Genomic DNA, 18,311 nt, shown 5'->3' with positions numbered 1-18,311 from the left:
TAAAGATTCAAAGGACCCTTGAGACTTGTCTCAAGGTGGTATTTGGTGAGAGGACAATGGGCACTGGGCACAGATTGAAAGATAAATTCTATTTTAACAAAGAAGAGCTTTTTTTACTGGGGGGTTGATTGAATGCTGGAACAGGTTGCCCAGAGAGGGCGTGGAACCTACATCCATGGAGATGTTCAAAATCCAACCCAAGTCCTGAGCAGCCTTTGCTAGCAGCTTTCACTTTGTGTAGATACCATGCCATTAATGCAACATTTTAGTGAGTAATGTAAACCCATTATTGTTTATGCCTCAGAGACCTTTTCCACATAACCTTTTTGTTGGTGTAGATTTTCCAGTTGGAAGTATGTGCTGTGTGCTGCACATGAAGCAAGCCTTGTGCAGCCTTGCCAGTTATGGATATATGCCAAAGATGGCATCAAAGGAAAAGCTTCAGGGAAAGGCCTTGTAAAAATCTGAGATTAGTATTTGACCCATGACATAAGCACGTGGAGATGATGCTAAAAGTAACACTCCTGACTTTGTAAGGTCACGGTCAGGAGGAAAAATAATAGAAAAAAAAACATAATGGAAAAGCATTGTGGAAAAAAATTCCCTTTATTTTTCAAGTATGCAAACTATCTGTATTATCACTGAAACTCACAGCATGAAGAAAAAGCCCTCAGGAATTAACAGAGTCACACTGCCTGAATGCCATGAACACACTGTACAGGACCAATTTCCAGTTCTTCCTTGGGCACAGCAGAAGGACTAACAATTTCATGGACAGATCTGACTCCTGGAATAATGTGCATGTATCACATGCAGATGTAATGTGACACATGGCCTAACTGAAAATCTCTATTCTTCCTGGATTTTCTCTCTTCAAATTAATTTTGAGGAGATGTGTCCTAGTCCAAGAGCTCCTCACATACATATGCATTGAAATAGCTCTCTGTTTCATCCCAAATTTTGCCCATCTCTAATCATTAGGAAGAGATCTGTTTGCAAACAGGAGAAACTTGGAAAATTTCTCCAGGTAGAAGCAGCAGGACTGCAGTAAAGAAAAGACTGCATAAGCTCTCAAATATCTGGTAATTTAAAAAGACAGTGGATAAAATGATTTAATACTTTCGGTTATCCAGTTTTGAAGGCTGAGTTCATACAAAGTCAACACTGGATTTGGAATGAGTACAAACACTTTTGTATTCTTCACTGAGGTCTGAAAGCCTGCCCCTTGCCAAGACAGATGCAGTGGGGATGGGGGTCTTTGGGATGTGTACAGGGAAACCAAAGACAAAGTGAAGAATTTTCTCTATACATTGAGAAGTTCTTGTTACGTCACCAGCAGGTACAAGTCAAAATCAGCACACAGTGAGCTCCTTCCTGGCAAACCTGGCTTTGGATGACTCATTTGTGGAATGAAGTAGAGCAGCCTCTGTTTTTTTGTTTTAAGGATGAGATTAGTTGGGTAAATCAAGGTGGGTGAAGTATGCAGCCTTACACAGAGTGAGAGTTTAGTATTGGCTTTCCTGCTTGGATTAGCAACAAAAAAATTGACTCTGTGCATATGTATGCTTGCACACATGCACTCCTTTCATATATATATCATATATATATAAAATGTACATATACACAAATTCCTGACAGTACTTTGCTATTCAGGTACTGTAAACAGTCCCAATCATCAACTGGTTAACAACATGAGCAAACACCAGAGCTAAAAAATTATCAACTGAATTCTGAAATTCCCCATGGAAGACTGGTTTGCAGTGTTTGAAAATGAGGCTTCTACTTGTTTGTGCTCCGTTAATCTTGAGTTGAAAGCAGAAATCACAAACAGCAAGGCTTGGTGTGTAACAGCTTTGTGGGAACATCAGCAAACCTGTGGGTGCAATGTGGTGTCTGATATGTGTACATGTCTGCTAACAGCAACTGAAAACAGGTTAGACTCCTGCTGAGTTTTGTTAAAGTATCATTAGGATCCTTCCAGATAGCTTTTAGAAATGATCAGGCTGGAGGGACCCTTTGCAGTATCTCTAAACCAGAAAGCACGTGCATATATTGTAAAGCCAGAAGGGACACTTATGATCATCTAGTGTGACTGTCTGTATAACCCAAGCCATAGGACTTCCAAAAATTAATTCCCATTTGAGCTACAGTTCAATCCAACAAGCTTTTCTTCCGATTCATCCTTCAGTTTGCCCTTTATATACAGGAAGTCTCTTCAGGATTAGAATTCATCGTTTTCTTGAAAAGTTGGACAAATAGTCTGAAAAAGACCAAGAAGGAAAACAAAGATGCAGTTAATTATGGACAAATTGAAATTACTAAGGTAATAATAACCCACTGCACAAACACAGGCTGGGAAATTGCTAGATAGGCAGCAGTTCTGCTTAAAATGATGTAGGAATTATCATGTGTTATCTGGAGTAAAGTCAATGCTATCGTGCTGTTGTTAAAAAATAAAGCCCTTTATTGGGTTTTATAAGCAGGTCTGTTCTTTATGAAGGTTTAGACTCATTATGAAGGTTTAGACTCATGTCAGCTGAGCAGTGTTAATGATAAGCTAATGCTGTCTTAGCCCACTACAGATACAAGCTAATGCAGTGTATCTTAAAACTCTTTGATTAAGATCCAGTTTTTAGATACAGCCATCTCATCAAAATAAGAGTGTAACCTCACTAAGAGTTAAGCTAAGATGAACAGACTTGAGTTTGCTGTATGTATGCATCAGGGACAGTTATCCTGATCAGCCAATGCACAGCATGCTGTTAAAGGATGGGAACATGAGTCCAAGATCGAAATCTTAATGTACAGGAAATACTTTTTCCTCGGTGCTCAGCACTAACAAATCTTTAGTTAGATTTTTTTGTGTCAAATTTTAGTCATTCCACTTCAAGAAAGATGTGGAACAGTGAGGAAAAAGTGCAGAGAGGAAGAACATGAAGGATTATTACCTGTAAGGGTATACGGGGTCTGTTTAGTCTAGAAAGAAGAAAAGCAGACATTATAAAAGTATTCATACAAGATTAAAAAAAAATGCTGCAAAGAGGAGGACAGTAGTTTGTTATCCTGCTCATTTGCCCCCTGCTAGAGTAGATCTCTTGTCAAAATGAGCAACCTGCCTCCCACAGTCAGAAACAACCTGCTGCCTTGGGGTCTGGAGCCAGCACTGCTCAATGGAGCTGCCACACCCTTCTGGTTACCCTGCTCTGCTACCACTCTGTGGTGGTTTGAGACCCCCCAAAATCCACCACACACTCTTACATGGAAGGGATGCATTTGTGCCTTTCCTTCAGGGTTGAAATAATCGTCCAGCCCATAAAAATAGGATACTCTGCCTACAGGATGTGGAATGTGGCAGCACCTGCATGTAACCCTGCTGTGCCTGAACAGTCAAAAAGAGCCTGAGGATCTGGCTTTGAACATCTCAAGCAGTGTGTTTGAGGGAGCTCTGCTGGCACAGGGGAGGGCAGGTGTGTGGTTGTAGTTGGCAAAGTGGACTCCAGCTGATGCCTCTGAGGTCCTGCTTCCATGAGGTGCACCTCTGAGGGTATGGCTATGGCTAGGGATGAAGAGCATCAGTGTGGAAAGGCAGGGGAAGTGACCCAGTGGGTTGGGAATAATGTGCAGGCCTCAAGTGAAAGCTGCCCAGTTTGGATAGTTTGGCTGTGGGCCAGGAGGCTGCTCACTGCTGTGCCTGAGCTGAGCTGTGCCAAAAGCAGGACAGCTACACTGCAGCAGCCCCCACACTGTGGGTCCTTAACATATTCCTGGTTATGTCTACACATTCATCCTCTGGATGTTCATGGACCTGGATATTATGGAGCAAATCCCAGTGGTCCTGTTCACTGTTGTGGGAGATACCAGCTGTGTTCCTGGCCATGCCAGGGAAGGGGGAGAGAGCATGGGTGAAGCATGTCTCTACTTCTGGCTTTAGCTTCTGAGAAGTTTTGGATGTCATTTGGGATTATGTTCAAGTGTGTTAAACAGAAGCTGAACTCCATTTTGTAGGAGCTGAAAGATATATCCTGAATTTATAAGTTTGGGGTCTGGCACACTTGTGCAAAGGCTAAGAAATAATTTGGCTCTGCCTGTAAAAGACAAGGAGCTACAGAAAGACAGAGATTTCAGACTATTCTGAGTTGGAAGGGACCCACAAGGATTGTAGAGTCCAACTCTTAAGTGAATGACCCATATGGGAACTGAGCTCACAGACCTCGGTGTTATTAGCACCATGCTCAAACCAACTGAGCTAGAAATATTTGAAAACACATTCTGGAGCAATGTGACTGAGGGGAAGTCACTTCTGAAAATAGCCAAAGATGAGCACAGGAACCATTTCCTTAGGAATCTTGTGATGAGGAGTGAAACTCTTTTCTGAGCAAATCTGTCATTCCTGGCATGGACTGTCCACTCAGCTGCTCAGGTGGGCAAACTTCATAAACTTTGCATTTGCCCTTCTTGTTTCACAAGGGGAGAAGAGTTTGCTAAAGAGAAATGAAGTTAACTGTCTTGGCAGAGCTTGGTAGAGGGGAGAGCTGTTTCAGAGACTGAATAATGGATATAATAAATTCTTTAACTGTTTGCTTCTTTCTCAATCCTTCAGCATCTGCCATTGATGAGAAGCCTATTGATCCCTACTGGTGCTGCCAGCCAGCACAGTCAGCCCTGTCCCTGCTGTATGGTCCCACATTCCTTTAGGGCCTGGGTGACTCTAGTATCTGCAGCCAGATGGGTTGCCAGAGGAGCTCTCAAAAAGCATCATCTGCATATCTGTGCAAATACCAGGACTGTGAGCAAGGAGGGCAATGCTAAAAGATTGCCTGGGTGAAGGCACTAAGCAAGTGGAGACTTTGCAGCTGTATCCTGCAGGGCAGAGTCATGGCAGCATTTTGGTGCCAGTCCACAGGTGGTGGTGTTCCCAACCCAGCTGGCCACTGAGTTCAAAAATAGAGGAGCTCCTACTCCAGCTCCTTCACTGAGTCTTCTTTACTCAGGTCTAACTCTTGGACCCCATAAGAATGACTAAATCAGGCTTTTGTGGAGTAAAACTTTCTTTGCAGTTTAATTTTCTCCTCTTTAATGCCAGAGAGAAAGAGGGGAGAAACAGGATCAGGGAAGACTGCGTGTGGCAGAGGGGGGAGAAAAGTGAGTGCCTTGCAGAGTGGGTCTTTCTCTGTCCTCCACTATGGACTTCTGTTTCAAGTTTTGCCTTTTTACAGCATTAGTCTGCACTGCTGCCCGATTTCACAGTGCTGTCTCACTCCTGGGGTGCCTCTGGGTGTCGTTCTGTGGGCAAACCAGGTGGGAGAGCTGTTCTTTCTCCTCTATCCCAGATTTACCAAGGTCGCAGTCCTGTGCATCCAGCTCGTGCCGGGAGAGATGCTCCACAATTCCAGCCCCCAGAGAATCCCCCAGGACATTGGTGGTTGTTCTAAGGCGGTCCCTGAAAAATCAGAGAGAAAAACAAAATACAGTTTCATAGTAACAGCTAAGGGATGGAAACAATTCAAAAGCAGTGGGTGCTTTGCTGAAGTTGTGCAATGGAACCATCTAGGGGCAGAGGGGGTGAACACCCACCCTCGGAGGGGACAAGCTGGGCTAATAAGAAGCAGATCCTGAGAGGTGGGATAGTGCTTTCTGTCGGGGCAATGTCCTCTTTTACATAATGGCTCGGGTGTGAAAACCCTCCGGGGAAGTACCAGGACATTCACATGTAAGCCTGAAGGTTTTCATCCCTTCTGATGGGGCAGAATTGGCTCAACTACACCGATGTGAAAGGGAGCTGCAATGTCTCAGAAGGTGTCATAAAACATCAAAGACCCCCTCGAAGTGCTCAGTGATCCACAGTGTTACATCAGGCAGTGCAAAACTCCCCACTCCACAGGAGGTACCTGGGCGTTCCCACCTGAGCCTGAGCGTATTAGACTTTGTGTTTCATGGGCTTCCCCCACCCCTGGTGGATCAGGACTGTGACAACCTCTTTGACCAACAGACATCTAAAGTGCAAAACCCAAGTCTCACTGCTGGACCCACAGGTGGTGACTATATACCTTTCTGTTCTTATCCTTCCTTTCTCCTTCTCTCTTTTCCCTTATACATTTCCCTAAGTGTTTTTTTAAATGCTTTTATATTACAGTAGGTAATAATAACCAAAACAGCTACATACTTGCTTTCCATTGCAACCAAATTGTTCTAAAATAAACCCTACATACATATATTTATAAACACCAATCATTCAGTGTCATTTCACTCTAATGCCACCCCTAGGGATCTGGTAACAAGAACCTGGGTTACCCTTGCCTTCTGGGGTGGGTCATAACTCACAGGCAGAGGGAGATACTGTGCAAAGCTCTCATGGATATAGGTGTGTTTTAAGCTTAATGGTACAAGTTACTGAGCCTGCTTTTAGCAGAGACATTAGGAATACAGAGGAGCTCTGTAAGCACTGGCAGGAGTGCACAGCAGGGCATGCTGCTGAGCAAAGAACTTACAGAAACCAGTCCACAGCGATGATCAGTGTGATGTCCTCAGTAGGCAGCCCCACTGATGTCAGCACTATAACCATTGTCACCAGTCCTGCCTGGGGAATACCTGCAGCTCCAATGCTGGCTGCTGTGGCAGTGATGCTGGAGGGAACAGGAAAGCACAGCTATCAGCAAAGGGAAGAAAAGAGGTGGTCACATTTGCAGAAATGTCAGGAAGTAGCTCAAACTCAACACCTACAAAACACCTTGGCAGTCCTTCTGCCCTGGTCACTGAGCAGGATGGTGACACAGGGGACATCAACACCACATCAGACTGCACTAGCCAGGCACCTTCTCATGACAGACTGCACCCAACAGCTTCTCCTAACACCTGGGCATGCAAGAAGGGCTCAAGTGGAGCCTCAAAGATGTGGTGCCCAAATCATATGTACTTTAACACTTGGAGCTGTAGTATAACCCCTCTTTCCCATACTTTTCTTTTCCTTATTGCATAGCAAAAGAGAAACCTTATCACACTTCATATAAGCCACCAAAAGTGAAGCCCTTCCTGTAGTTCCAAAAAGTCACCTTATTGTGATGATTTGCCCAAAGTCAAGTTCGTAGTTGTTGACCTGTGCAATGAAGATTGCTGCGAGGGCCTCGTACAGAGCAGTGCCATCCATGTTAATTGTGGCTCCCACAGGCAGCACGAACCTCGTGATGCGCCTGTCCACACCATTGTTTTGTTCCAGGCACCTGAAGGTGATGGGCAGAGTGGCTGAGCTGCAAGGAATTTACAAAACAACATGAATTGTGTATGCTGACTTTGGAAGAAGGACTAAGCCTCTGCCTGGTTTATGACCTTACCCACCTGCTTTTTCACCCTGCCATGTGAGCCAGAGGCCAGAAGCTGCTAGAAGAAAGAACAGTCTAAGCAAGGCTTCCTCAGATATGATGCACACTGCAGTTGCACGCTCAGACATGGCTTTCCTCAGGGGGCTGGGACAGAGTCTGTGTAACCCTGAGCTGATGATGCTGGTATAATGCCAAAAGAAGGTGATGCTGGGGCATTCAGAGTACATAGGACAGAGCTGCAAGACCAAAACTCCTTTTCCAGCTATTAAAAAAAAACTTGAGCCCTTTCTCACCCCTCTCAATCCATAAGACAAGAATGACCCATGTGTGAGAACAAACCTTGCAGAGAAAGCAGAGAATTGTTCCTGAAAGAGATGAGCAGGAAAAGTACTGTGTGTTTTGGTGTGAGAATGTATGTGGAAGAGACTGCTCCGTGCTTACCAGGAAATTAATATGACAAGAAACACAGCACTTAGTGAAACAACAGCTACCTACAGTCCCTTTGCTTTGGCTGTGTGACATGGCAGTGAGAGTCACTGAACAGACTGGTGTTGATGCCTTTGTGCAGTTTAATGACAGCTGCACACAGTCTGTGTGCCTGGGAGGGAGAGCTGTGCAATGTGCACGAGCACACGCGTGTGAGAGGTGTGTGCCTGTGCAGTGCTGTGATTCAGCAGGATTTGATATCTGTCCTGAGCATTTCAGTGCTGTAAGCAAAGTCACCTCTATGTTTGGTAAGGAGGAATATGGGCCATTCACTGAGGGTCAGAGCTGTCTGTGTCATTAGGGCTCCTGAGCAGGAGAGTGGGAATCTTTCCACTCCCAAATGAGTTTGGCTGCTCCAGTGCCAGTGCTAGGAATTGTGAGACCACAGTACTGCACTGAGAGCAATGGAGTGCTGACTCTTAGCATCCACACCAGCTACTCCTACATAGCTGTCATACCTGGAGGAGGTGCCCAGGGCTGTGATGAGGGCCTGCAGGAGCCCTGCAATGAACACCCAGGGGTTTCGGTGGGTGACGATGAAGTAGAGCAGGGGCAGAATGCAGATGGCATGGATGAGGAGTCCCACGATGACAGTGAGCGTGTACATCCCCAGCTGGCCTCCCATCACTGCTAGGTCATCCATCTCCAGGATTTTGCCAGCAATTAAAAACATGATCCCAACTGGAGCATACCTGTGGCAGAAACACAAGCCCCATGATTAGAACTGGCTCCCACACTTTCACACCAGCTTTAACACATGCTGCCTGGACAAATCCCCAGTAAGCCAGCACACTAGGTTTGCTCACTGAGCCTAATCACTTGATGATACCCTAGAATCCTGGAGAGAGCTGGGACTTGTTCACCACATGGTCAAAATCAGCTCTTGTTGCACAGTTGGGGACTCCAGCACTCTGTCATGTGCACAGCTTGGGCACTGGTGGAGTTTTCCTCCTCCCTTTGGGTTCCCTAACTTGTTTCTACAACACTTCTTGCAGAATTGATAGGGGAGGTTATGTAGAGAAGCCTTCAGAGTCCCTTTCCTTCCTAACAGATCTTGGGCTGAGAGTATTTTTTTTACTGAGAAGCACAGGAAAGTACAGGAGAAACAGGGAATCAGGGAGTAAAAGCTGGAGTGTCCTGTAGGCTCTGGGCTATCAGCCTTGCTGTCTTCAGATGTTCACACTTAGGGAATAGGAACACATAGGGATTCCAGATCTGGTGTAAGAAGCACTTGGCACGCCAACACCTGTAAAAGCAACCATGGCTCATAAAAAAACCTCGTTTTGAAGTACACTGCTATCCTTTCCATTCTTCAGGGCTTTTTCCCCCTCCATAACAATGCATCTCACAAGCAGCAGTGAGGCTCCACAGAAAGGAAGTCGTAAGACAGACATGGAGAAAATCATGGGCACTAATATAATAACTGGACCAGAGAAAATCCCAGATCCATGGCCACACCTCTCAGGGCTGGGCCTCTGCAGCTCAAGAGCTCACATGCAATTCATGCACAAGGCTCGGAGGTCCACATGCCAAACTCCAACTTAGCCTGGGAGGTTTGGAAAAGTTTCAGGAAAGGATTTCATGAATATTTCATTTCCTCTCACCATCCTTGGCTTCAGCCAGTGACCAGATCTTCCCAGGAAAAACAGGCTCCTGGGAGATGATCTGCAGACTGTGGCTTCAGGAAGGAGTGCTGGACTGCAGCTGACAGTCCTGTCTCCCATACCAGCAGGATTTTATAAGTCAGGAGGTCTCTCCAGACACTCCCTGCTGTATGTGCACAGGCAGTGTCCCAAGTGTAAGCAATGTTCTATATATCAACAACACCTTGTCTTCCTTCATCTAAGGGGAGCTTGAAGGAGCAGTGTTGAGGGTCTCTGGAGTTGTGTGCAGGTCTACTTGTTCTGCTGTGCTCATGCTCTCCCTTCTATGCCCTTAGGCAACTCTTATCTCTTCTTAGGAAGGAAAAGCCTCAAGTTCTGGCTCAGACATGGAGTAAAAGATCCCAGGAGGGTTAGGGCTTCCCAACACTCTGCTATGAGCTCAGGGATGTTCTTCCCCTTTGTACCTTTTTGTGTAAGGCTGTCGCCCTGTGCTCAGGGTTTTGCTCTGAGATATAAGACTGTAAGACCAAAGAATCTAAAGTGATCTAAAATGGGAGAGGGTGTGGGGCTGACAGATCCCTTCCCTGTCAGATATGTGCATGTATTCTGCCAGACCTGCATCTCTCCTGTTTTGCAGTACCTAACACAGCCTTGAGCCCTAGAGGGATAAAGAGCTTAAAATAACAGGATTTGGTAAAATGCTGCCTTCGAGAGAAGACTTGTCTCAGCAATGCCTTGCTTGTCTGGACCATGTGTCACAGGGGGCCTTACACAGAAAGGAACAAGCTGAGTTCTAGAGGAATTGGGATCTGGGAGACCTCAAATGGAAAGGCAGTAACTTTAAGCTGATCCTCTCAACCCAGCTCAGCTCTCAGAGCTTTGCATACAGCTGCCACCCCAAAACCACGAAAGTAGCAATAGGTTTCTGTGATTCATAGCTAAGTCAGACTCCTGGAACACAGCTGGAAGGGAAGCTTTTGGTGGGAAAGCCTCACACCCTACCCCTGTTAGTAAGGCTAAGAGATCTTCCACTCCAGCTCTCTGGTCTTCCAAGGATGTTTCCAGCAGCCTCAAGAAAAGCAAGTCCTGCTGTATCTGATATTTCTAAGGTAAAAACAAAAAGAACAGGAAATGAAATGTGAACAAATATCCCATCCAGACTTTTCCCTCCAGCCTGATGGAGCCAAAGGAGATCTGTGCCCATCTGCTTTTCCTGTGCATGGCATCCTTAAAGCTACCCCACTTCTCATCGTGTCAGTGGAAACTGCACCTGCAGACCTCCTGCTCCAACCGGCCGTGCTCCTCACCAGATGATAATGGCCACCAGCCTCATGATGGCTTCGTTGAGGCAGTTAAAGAACTCCCGCAGGGCCCGTCCCTTCTGCTTCATGCTGCCGATCATCAAACCGAAGCACATGGAGAACACTACCAGCCCCAGTGCGTTCACCCCATTGGCTGAGCCCGGGATGGGAATGACTTCTTCAAAGGTCAGCACCTCGGAGATGGTCCCCAGGGCTTGAGTGACGTTCTCCAGGATGCTGGTGAAGTTCTCGGGCGCGGGGATCTGGGTGGTGGTGACGCCTGCTGTGGCGTTGCTGCTGTGGAGGACGGTCCTGGTGAAGACCCTGGTGCTGTACTGCGTCTTGTACTGAAAAGACACAGATTGTCAGATGCACTCACAGGCCCTAGTTCAGAAGCTCAGGACACGTGCTAGGCTCTTGCATCCCTTCCTAAAGTAAGGAGAGTACTGCAAGTTGCTGCTGATCTGTGTGGGAAATTTGCCTCGCCTGTTCCCAAGCTCCTCAGGGTAGTACTTTCACCAGAAAGTTTAGAAATTTCATAGAGCCAAAGTTCAAAAGACACCACTAGAGCATCTCATGTTGCTAGGACTGAGATGTTTGGCTTCTCTGATCACCCTTTGTGCTGCTTCCAAGGGTGCTGGCATTACAGAAGAGACAAATCCTTAGGAGAATCTGCTCCCTTTCACTGCCAGTCCAAGCCTGCTACCAGAGATCATGCAAACCCTTCCTGCCTCTGTGGGATGGGATGCAAGTTGAAGCCCTCAGCTACATACAGCTTGAAAATCTTGCAGACTAATGACTGCAGCAGTCAGACCCAGGGAAGCAATTGCTATTCCATCCCTCAGAGAAGAGGGTAGGACCGTGGCTAGGGCACAGGGTGCAAAGATAGGCCAGGGGAGATTTCATACCTGTTTGAAGCAGGCTTCTACCAGGTTGGGTGGGAACATATTCCTGCAGTAGATAAAACAAGGAAAGAGTTATTGTTGAACTGGGAAGAAAACATGGGCTTCCTGGCCAACTTCTTTGTCCTGGAGCAGTGTCTGAGGTCACAACTGTCACAATGTCTGCTCAAGCCCTTTCTGTCTGAATGACAGAAGAAAGGAATATGCTGATCTGAATGCAGCACCTCTTGCATCATGTCAGACTCCTGCTGCATCTTTTCAGACTCCAGAAGGTTATTCAGATATGTGGAAAGAGACTACACACTGGGACATAGGTACATTGTAAGAGCATCACCAAACCCAACTGAAGCTTGAAACAATACCATATTACAGTGTTTCATAAACTGCCTTGCTCTCAGCCTCACCTCTACAACTGTCACTTGAGCTCTCTGTTATCTTGTACCTCAGAAACATGGCTCCATACCACTTGAGATGGTACAGCTTTGCAATTCACTGTGTAAGGTCACAGCAAGGGAGGGAGGGACAATGTCTTGGGAACCATTTCCTTGATTTCCTTTGGTCACTGAGGATGGGTATTTGGACTAGCCTTTGCTGGGTGAATTCCTGGAAGTCATGCAGCCACTGATGGTTTTCACTGCTTGTTTTGCTGAGCACACCTTGGCCTCTTGCATTAAGACTCTAGCAGAAGGGCTGGACTCCAAGCCAAGCACTCAACCTCTGAGTGGTAAAGCCAGTTAACTAGAGTAAGCTATGAGTAGTAGGCTGGCCAAGACTCAACCATTAACCTCTTTCCCCAAGACTCAACCATTAACCTCTTTCCCTAACACTGTATGCCTAAAGCTGTGACACTTCAAAAGGACATTACATGGAGGAATGTAATCTCACTGATAGAGTCTCAACACGAGACCAGCCTGTTCACCTACCTCACCAAGTCCATGAAGGCATCTGTGGTCTGCACCTGCTCAATTCTGCCTTCTCGGTGGAGCTTGTCCTTAGATCCTTTTCCTGGGTGGATGATGATCACCATGAGGATGCCAATGAAGACTGCTATGACTGTGGTCACCATGTAGTAGACAATGGCACGCATCCCCATCTTCCCTGAGACTCTGCTATCCAGGGAGGCCATTCCTGGGGTGTCACACAGAGAGAGACAAGGTGAGCAAGTCTATTGTCTTAGAGAGAAGGGGGAAGCCTGAGGAAGATTCAAAGGGTGCAAGGCACATGCATGAGTTGGGTAAGGAGTTAGGGTCTCTAGGAAGCACAGCATACAGGGGGCAGACTTTGGAGTTCCAGGGTGATGTGGATACAGGAGGATGTGGCTTGTGGTCATGAAGGAGCATAACAGTGGTGGGTCTTAGGCTGCATTTGGGAGTGTTGCAATTTTCTTCAAAAGCTCTCAGGAGGGAAATAATCCCCTCCTGGTACATTGGGCCTTTCAGTCCCTAAGGGTGGGATGTTTCAGGAGGTGGAATCCCTTTCAGTCCCTCCTGCTGTCTGAAAGCTTGGCTGTCTGGCATGTCTTCAGTGAGGATCTGGGTGAAACAAGCCCTCCAGCTGGTGATCAACCTCAGTCCTTTCGGACTGACACAAACTAACCTTCTCTAGGCTGGAGGAAACCTGAAGCTGACTTGGGCAACAAACTTGACATTTGAGGTTACGTGGGATGAAATCCTTGTTACTGCTCAAGCACTGGGCATTGGAACCACTGCGCTGTGTTCTCCCCACTCTTCTGAGAAAGCACAAGGCCTTCTGCTCCTCTGCCCTACTCCTGAGCCAGCAGTGGGATGAATGTGGGTCATGTTCACTATGGTTAGCCAAGCTAATCCAAGCACCTCCAGCTGGGGCACAAAGGGGCACTCCAACAACAGCTGCCATCTCTTTGCTGACCATTGCCTGGGCTGAAAGGAGCAGAAAGCACTTCTCACCTGTAATCAAGCTGGAGACAATAAGAGGAAGGACCAACATCTGGAGCATACGCATCAACAGCTCGCCAGGGAAGGAGAAATACTTGATCTGGCGATAGGTCAGCTGGTAGGGCCGGAGGGAGAATGCCAGGATAATCCCTGTGGATCAGCAAGGGATGAGAATGGAAATGGGACAATGTGATCCAGTGGTCTGTCCCTCAGTCCTACAGCGTGGCTTTTCTCTTTCTCATCTCCTTTCAGCTCCCCCTCTCCCCAAAGGAACAAATGCTCATTTTCTAAAAGGCTATGATCCAGTTTTTACTGTGTGCTCTCTCTCCCTCTGACATATTTATGTGCACAGCAGCCTTGTGCTAAACCACAGGCCTCCTTATTCCTTCTCTGTTCCTCTTCTGGGGTCTGTTCCTGGGAAACTCATGAACACAAAGTGCCAAACTGTGACTACACAGTTCAGAGTCTTTGTCCATTCACCTCTTAAAGCTGAGTTTGGCCAGTGAGTTAGAGACATATAGCCTGGATCAAAAGCTAGGGACAACCTGCTATCTGCTGAGCAGATTTGCTGTGCACTGTATCATGGCCCCTCACGTCAGTGCTGGTCCTGTCAGGCTAAAGGGATGAATCTGAAGACCCCTTGTGCCTGCAGCTGGAGGAAACCTTGTGCATCCAGCTGAAGAAACCTGGATGATTTTTATAAGGATTGGTTGAGCTGGATCATCAAACCCTTTCTGTTGTTGACTGTTCCTACACTGCAGCCAGAAAGGATCAACAAGGACTCCCTCCTGCACACACACCCTCTGCGGGGTCTGTTGTTCTTGCACACAAAGGCACTCGCTTTGTGCTGATGTGGACAGCACTTCGAGCTGCCAGCTCACAACTTCCCCTCCCCACCCAAACCGCTACAATAAAACAAAACCTCTGTAGAATAAACAGAGGTTTACAAGCGGCGCCTGGTGCCGCCGGCAGCTCCGTACCCAGCAAGACGGCGGCGATGGTGAAGAGGACGAAGGCGTTTCTCCTGAAGAAGCTCTTGGTGCTCTGGGCAGTGATGCTGTGCATGCGCTTCTTGGCCCGCGCCGCTCGCCTCTGCACGGCCTGGCGGAGCCGCCGCACCCGGCTCTCAGCGTGGAGCCGCTTGGCTGCGTCCTCGTTGAGGAACAGGCTGTTGACGTGGCTCTGCTCGCTCATGGCCAGCACGGCTGCTCAGTCCCCCGGGTACAGCTCTGCCGGGCAGCGAGAAGGACAGGCAGGAAAGCATAAGTGGCTGCACACCTTCCCTTCATCTCTAGGTCATTTCCCTTGGCCCTGAGCACATTTATTTAGAGCTGATTCTCAGCCTTGGCCATATTGATCAACATAACTGGTCTACTCTGGCCTCCAACCGGGAGGTCTGGAGACACACTGTCTTTTGAGAACGCCCACAGGATCACTCTTGAGGAGAAAAGACAACGCAGAAAGAATCGTGTCTTGCAGAATTGACCACCTAAGGAGTCTTTCTGCTGTGCCTTTTGCAACCAGATGTGTCTATCTCGTATTGGCCTTTTTAGCCACCAGCGTGTTTGTAACAAACGTGGGCAGAGCCCTTCCCAAAATCTTTGTTTACAAAGCCCAGCCATGATGATGATGATGAATGCGCTCTCCTCTGCCCATCTGCAAGGAGCAGACTTCATGGAAAGCATCTAAAGGGCTGCCAGGGTCTTGTCACTACTGCTCTGGTGCCTCTAGAAAAGCTCTAGCTACTGTAGCCCCCAGCCTGCGCTGAGAAGTGGCTTGTGGTGGCCTGGGCAGCCAGAAAGGGCTCCACAGCCACCCAGGCTTTTCATCAGCTTGGACAGGAATGTATTTTTATCACCTGGCAATAAACCCCTTTCCTGTACACAAACTCTTCCAAACAAAACCAAGCAGCAAACATTTCTGACATACCTCCTAGGTGGACAGGCCCCTACCAGAACAGCTTTTCCCATGGCAGTGAGTGGCACTGGCTGTTTCTGTAGAAAGGAACAGAATCCCTTTGCCTTCTGTGGAGGCTGAGGATAAGACTTTATTTACTGATTTTCCGTATAAACATAACAAGACTTTCAAGTAGTATCTCTTGTCAAACTCCACTGATGGGGTTAACTCTTGTCTTGTCCTCACAAATACTAAGATTGAAATCAAACCTGCTCCAAAGAGGTAAATGAAGAACCAATTCTGCTCCATTACCAAATGGCTGCAAGGCCTGGAGCAATCTACTGTACTTTATCCATTCATTTTTTGCTATTATTCCTATATTCTTCAGAACAAAAGAACAAGGGGGCTACAGAGGCAAACCAGTCCCCTCTGGAGTGCTAGAAGGCACCAACCCAACAGTTCTTATCATAAGGGAGACTATTGACTGACTATGCAGGTTCCATTTTCCTTCTGTCACTGTGCCTTGACAGATGCAAGGTCTGAAAACAGTTCTTCTTCCCAGAAGTTTGCAAAGATAATACAAGCCTACATGAAACCAAAGAAGAACAAAGTCACCTTAGCACATCAGCAAGTGCTGGAAGGCCTGTCTTTGGTGTTGTAAATCAAATAAGAGCTACTCCATTCGTAATCCTAAATTGAAATCAAAGAAACCCTCACAACTGAGACTATATTCTCTATAAAATACACATATAGTGTCTTCCATACGGACCCAGATAAATGCCTATCATGACCTGAAGACACTGCCTTAAAGAGGAGCTGCTTCATAGTACAGATTGCAAAGTCATTTCCACAGAAGGTGGAGGAAAACCTCCATTCTGAGAGAAGGTTTGTTTGCACAGATGCTGGTGCCTCTGTGAGGTTCAGAGCAGTGGTGGCCCGGTCAAGTCACTCTAAGCCCTCCCAAGGCTTGAGCTTTGCCACTGGCAAAGATTCTGGGCATTTGCTATGGGAACCTTTCAGTGCTTCTGTGGTCATCCCACCTTTTGGATCAACAAACAGCATTCTGTAGATTTTGATCCACTCATTCCAGCTTGATCACACACTTCCTTCCTTACTACACCACCCCCCTTCTATCTGCTGATGGAGACAATACACACCAGACTGCATGAAAACTTTGCCTGTGTTCTTTCTTTTCACTGCCAGTCCTGTTTTTCACAGCTACCCATAAAAAACATGAACTGCAAAGTACATATTCTTTCCATTAATTGAGTTCATGCCTCCTGAACTCAACAGTAGCTTAAGGAACAATGGATTCAATCTCCTGTGTCCCAGAATGGACTTGTATTATTTATTCAGTAGCCACCCAAATACAGAGTTGGACAAAAAACATTATTAGCTGTCAGGTTCCAAAGACCCAGGACTTTCACACATCTTGTATCCTCTTGTCTTGCCAGTTCCTGACATCACCGACCCTACAAGGAGGAGGACACCTCTCAGATCTCACTCTTTTCATTCAGATAATCCCTTTTGTGATCCACCTTATCTACTTTTCTCTAGAAGTCTGTCCCAGAGCTTACTGCCCTTATAATGAAATAAGTAACTGTCTGCACAGTCAGCAGCTGGAGGGATACAAAATTATAGACTAGAACATTCCAGTTGGGAGGGACCTACAAGGATCACCTCATCCAACTTCCTGACCCTCTCAGGGCTGACCAAAAGTTGTTGCAAAGGCCACTGTCAAAATACCTCTTAAACACTGACAGGCCTGGGGCATCGACTGCCTCTTAAGGAAGCCTCTTCTAGGGTTTGACCACCCTGTCCATAAAGAAATTACAGAATCACAGAGTAGTTGGGATTGGAAGTGACCTCTGGAGATCATCCAGTCCAACTCCTCTGCCAAGGCAGGGTCACCCAGAGCAGGTGACACAATAATGTGCCCAGGTGGGTTTGGAATATCTCCAGAGAGGGAGACCCCATGACCTCCCTGGGCAGCCTGTTCCAGTGCTCTGGCACCCTCAATGTAAAGAAGTTCTTCACCCTCACATTGAGGTGGAACTTCTTGTGTTTTAGTTTCCGGCTGCTACCTTTTGTCCTGTTGCTTGGGCATTCAAATGCTTCCTGACTGACCCTCCCCTGACACAGCTTTGAACCATTCCCAGTTGTGCTGTCCCTGAATCCCAGGAAGAAGAGCCCAGCACCTCCCTCTCCACATGCCCTCCTCAGGAAGCTGCAGAGCAACAACTTCACCCCTCAGCCCCCTTTTCTCTGAAGGAACAAGCCCGGACCTCTCAGAATCCTCACAGGATGTGTCTTCCAGCCCTTCACCAGGAGGTTCACCCTCCATTCCCCTCCTCTGGACACATTTGAGGACCTTCACATCCTTCTTCAGTGTTGGGGCTCAGCCCTGCACACAGTGCTGCAGGTGAGGCCACACCAATGCTGACCAGTGCAGGATAATCCCCTCCCTGGACTGGCTGGTTGTGCTTTGATGTCCCCAGCATGAGATTTGCCCTCTCAGCTGCCTGGGCACCCTGCTCACTCCTCTTAAGCCTGCTGCTGATCAGCACCCCCAGGTCCCTTTCTGCAGGGCTGCTCTCCAGCCACTCCTCTCCCAATCTAGACTTGCACCACCTTTGCTTTATCAACTGGGTGTGTGACCTCCTCCTAGAAGGAGATCAAACTGGTTAAAGAGGACTTTTCCTTTGTGAACACACGTTGACTGGTTAATGGTTGCATTATTCTTTAAATGCTTTTCAGTAGTACTCAGTATGACCTTCTCCATAATTTTTCTAGAAGCTGAGGTTAGATTCACAGGTCTGCAGTTAGTCCCCTCTGTCTTCCCTCACACCTTTCTTGTGGATTGGAACAGCATTGGCTTGCAGAGATGCAGTGC

At 47.1% G+C, this 18,311-nt stretch overlaps 1 protein-coding gene across 5 annotated transcripts in view; it reads right to left on the bottom strand.

Annotated features, from left to right (window-relative positions):
• Positions 1-587: 587 nt before the first annotated feature.
• Positions 588-18,311, bottom strand: part of LOC103758042 (excitatory amino acid transporter 4) — a 34,418-nt gene continuing 16,694 nt past the window's right edge. For 2 of the 5 annotated variants that reach the window (XM_029963920.1, XM_025896193.2), the window contains exons 4-12: positions 14,503-14,751; positions 13,535-13,672; positions 12,533-12,737; positions 11,616-11,658; positions 10,714-11,054; positions 8,261-8,494; positions 7,050-7,244; positions 6,489-6,623; positions 5,036-5,440 (exon numbers count right to left, since the gene is read on the bottom strand). In XM_029963920.1, the coding sequence (XP_029819780.1) occupies positions 5,242-5,440; positions 6,489-6,623; positions 7,050-7,244; positions 8,261-8,494; positions 10,714-11,054; positions 11,616-11,658; positions 12,533-12,737; positions 13,535-13,672; positions 14,503-14,716 (1,704 nt within the window). In that variant the 5' untranslated portion in view covers positions 14,717-14,751 and the 3' untranslated portion in view covers positions 5,036-5,241. Of the gene's footprint in view, positions 2,261-2,948; positions 2,977-5,035; positions 5,441-6,488; positions 6,624-7,049; positions 7,245-8,260; positions 8,495-10,439; positions 10,511-10,676; positions 11,055-11,615; positions 11,659-12,532; positions 12,738-13,534; positions 13,673-14,502; positions 14,752-18,311 lie in introns of those variants that run through there. The other 3 variants (XM_029963922.1, XM_029963921.1, XM_029963923.1) reach the window with 3 other exon arrangements.

Source organism: Manacus vitellinus, unplaced genomic scaffold (genome assembly GCF_001715985.3).
Source record: "Manacus vitellinus isolate BGI_N305 unplaced genomic scaffold, ASM171598v3 scaffold_64_pilon, whole genome shotgun sequence".
Lineage (NCBI taxonomy): Eukaryota > Metazoa > Chordata > Aves > Passeriformes > Pipridae > Manacus > Manacus vitellinus.
This window is presented reverse-complemented; position numbering and strand designations above follow the sequence as displayed.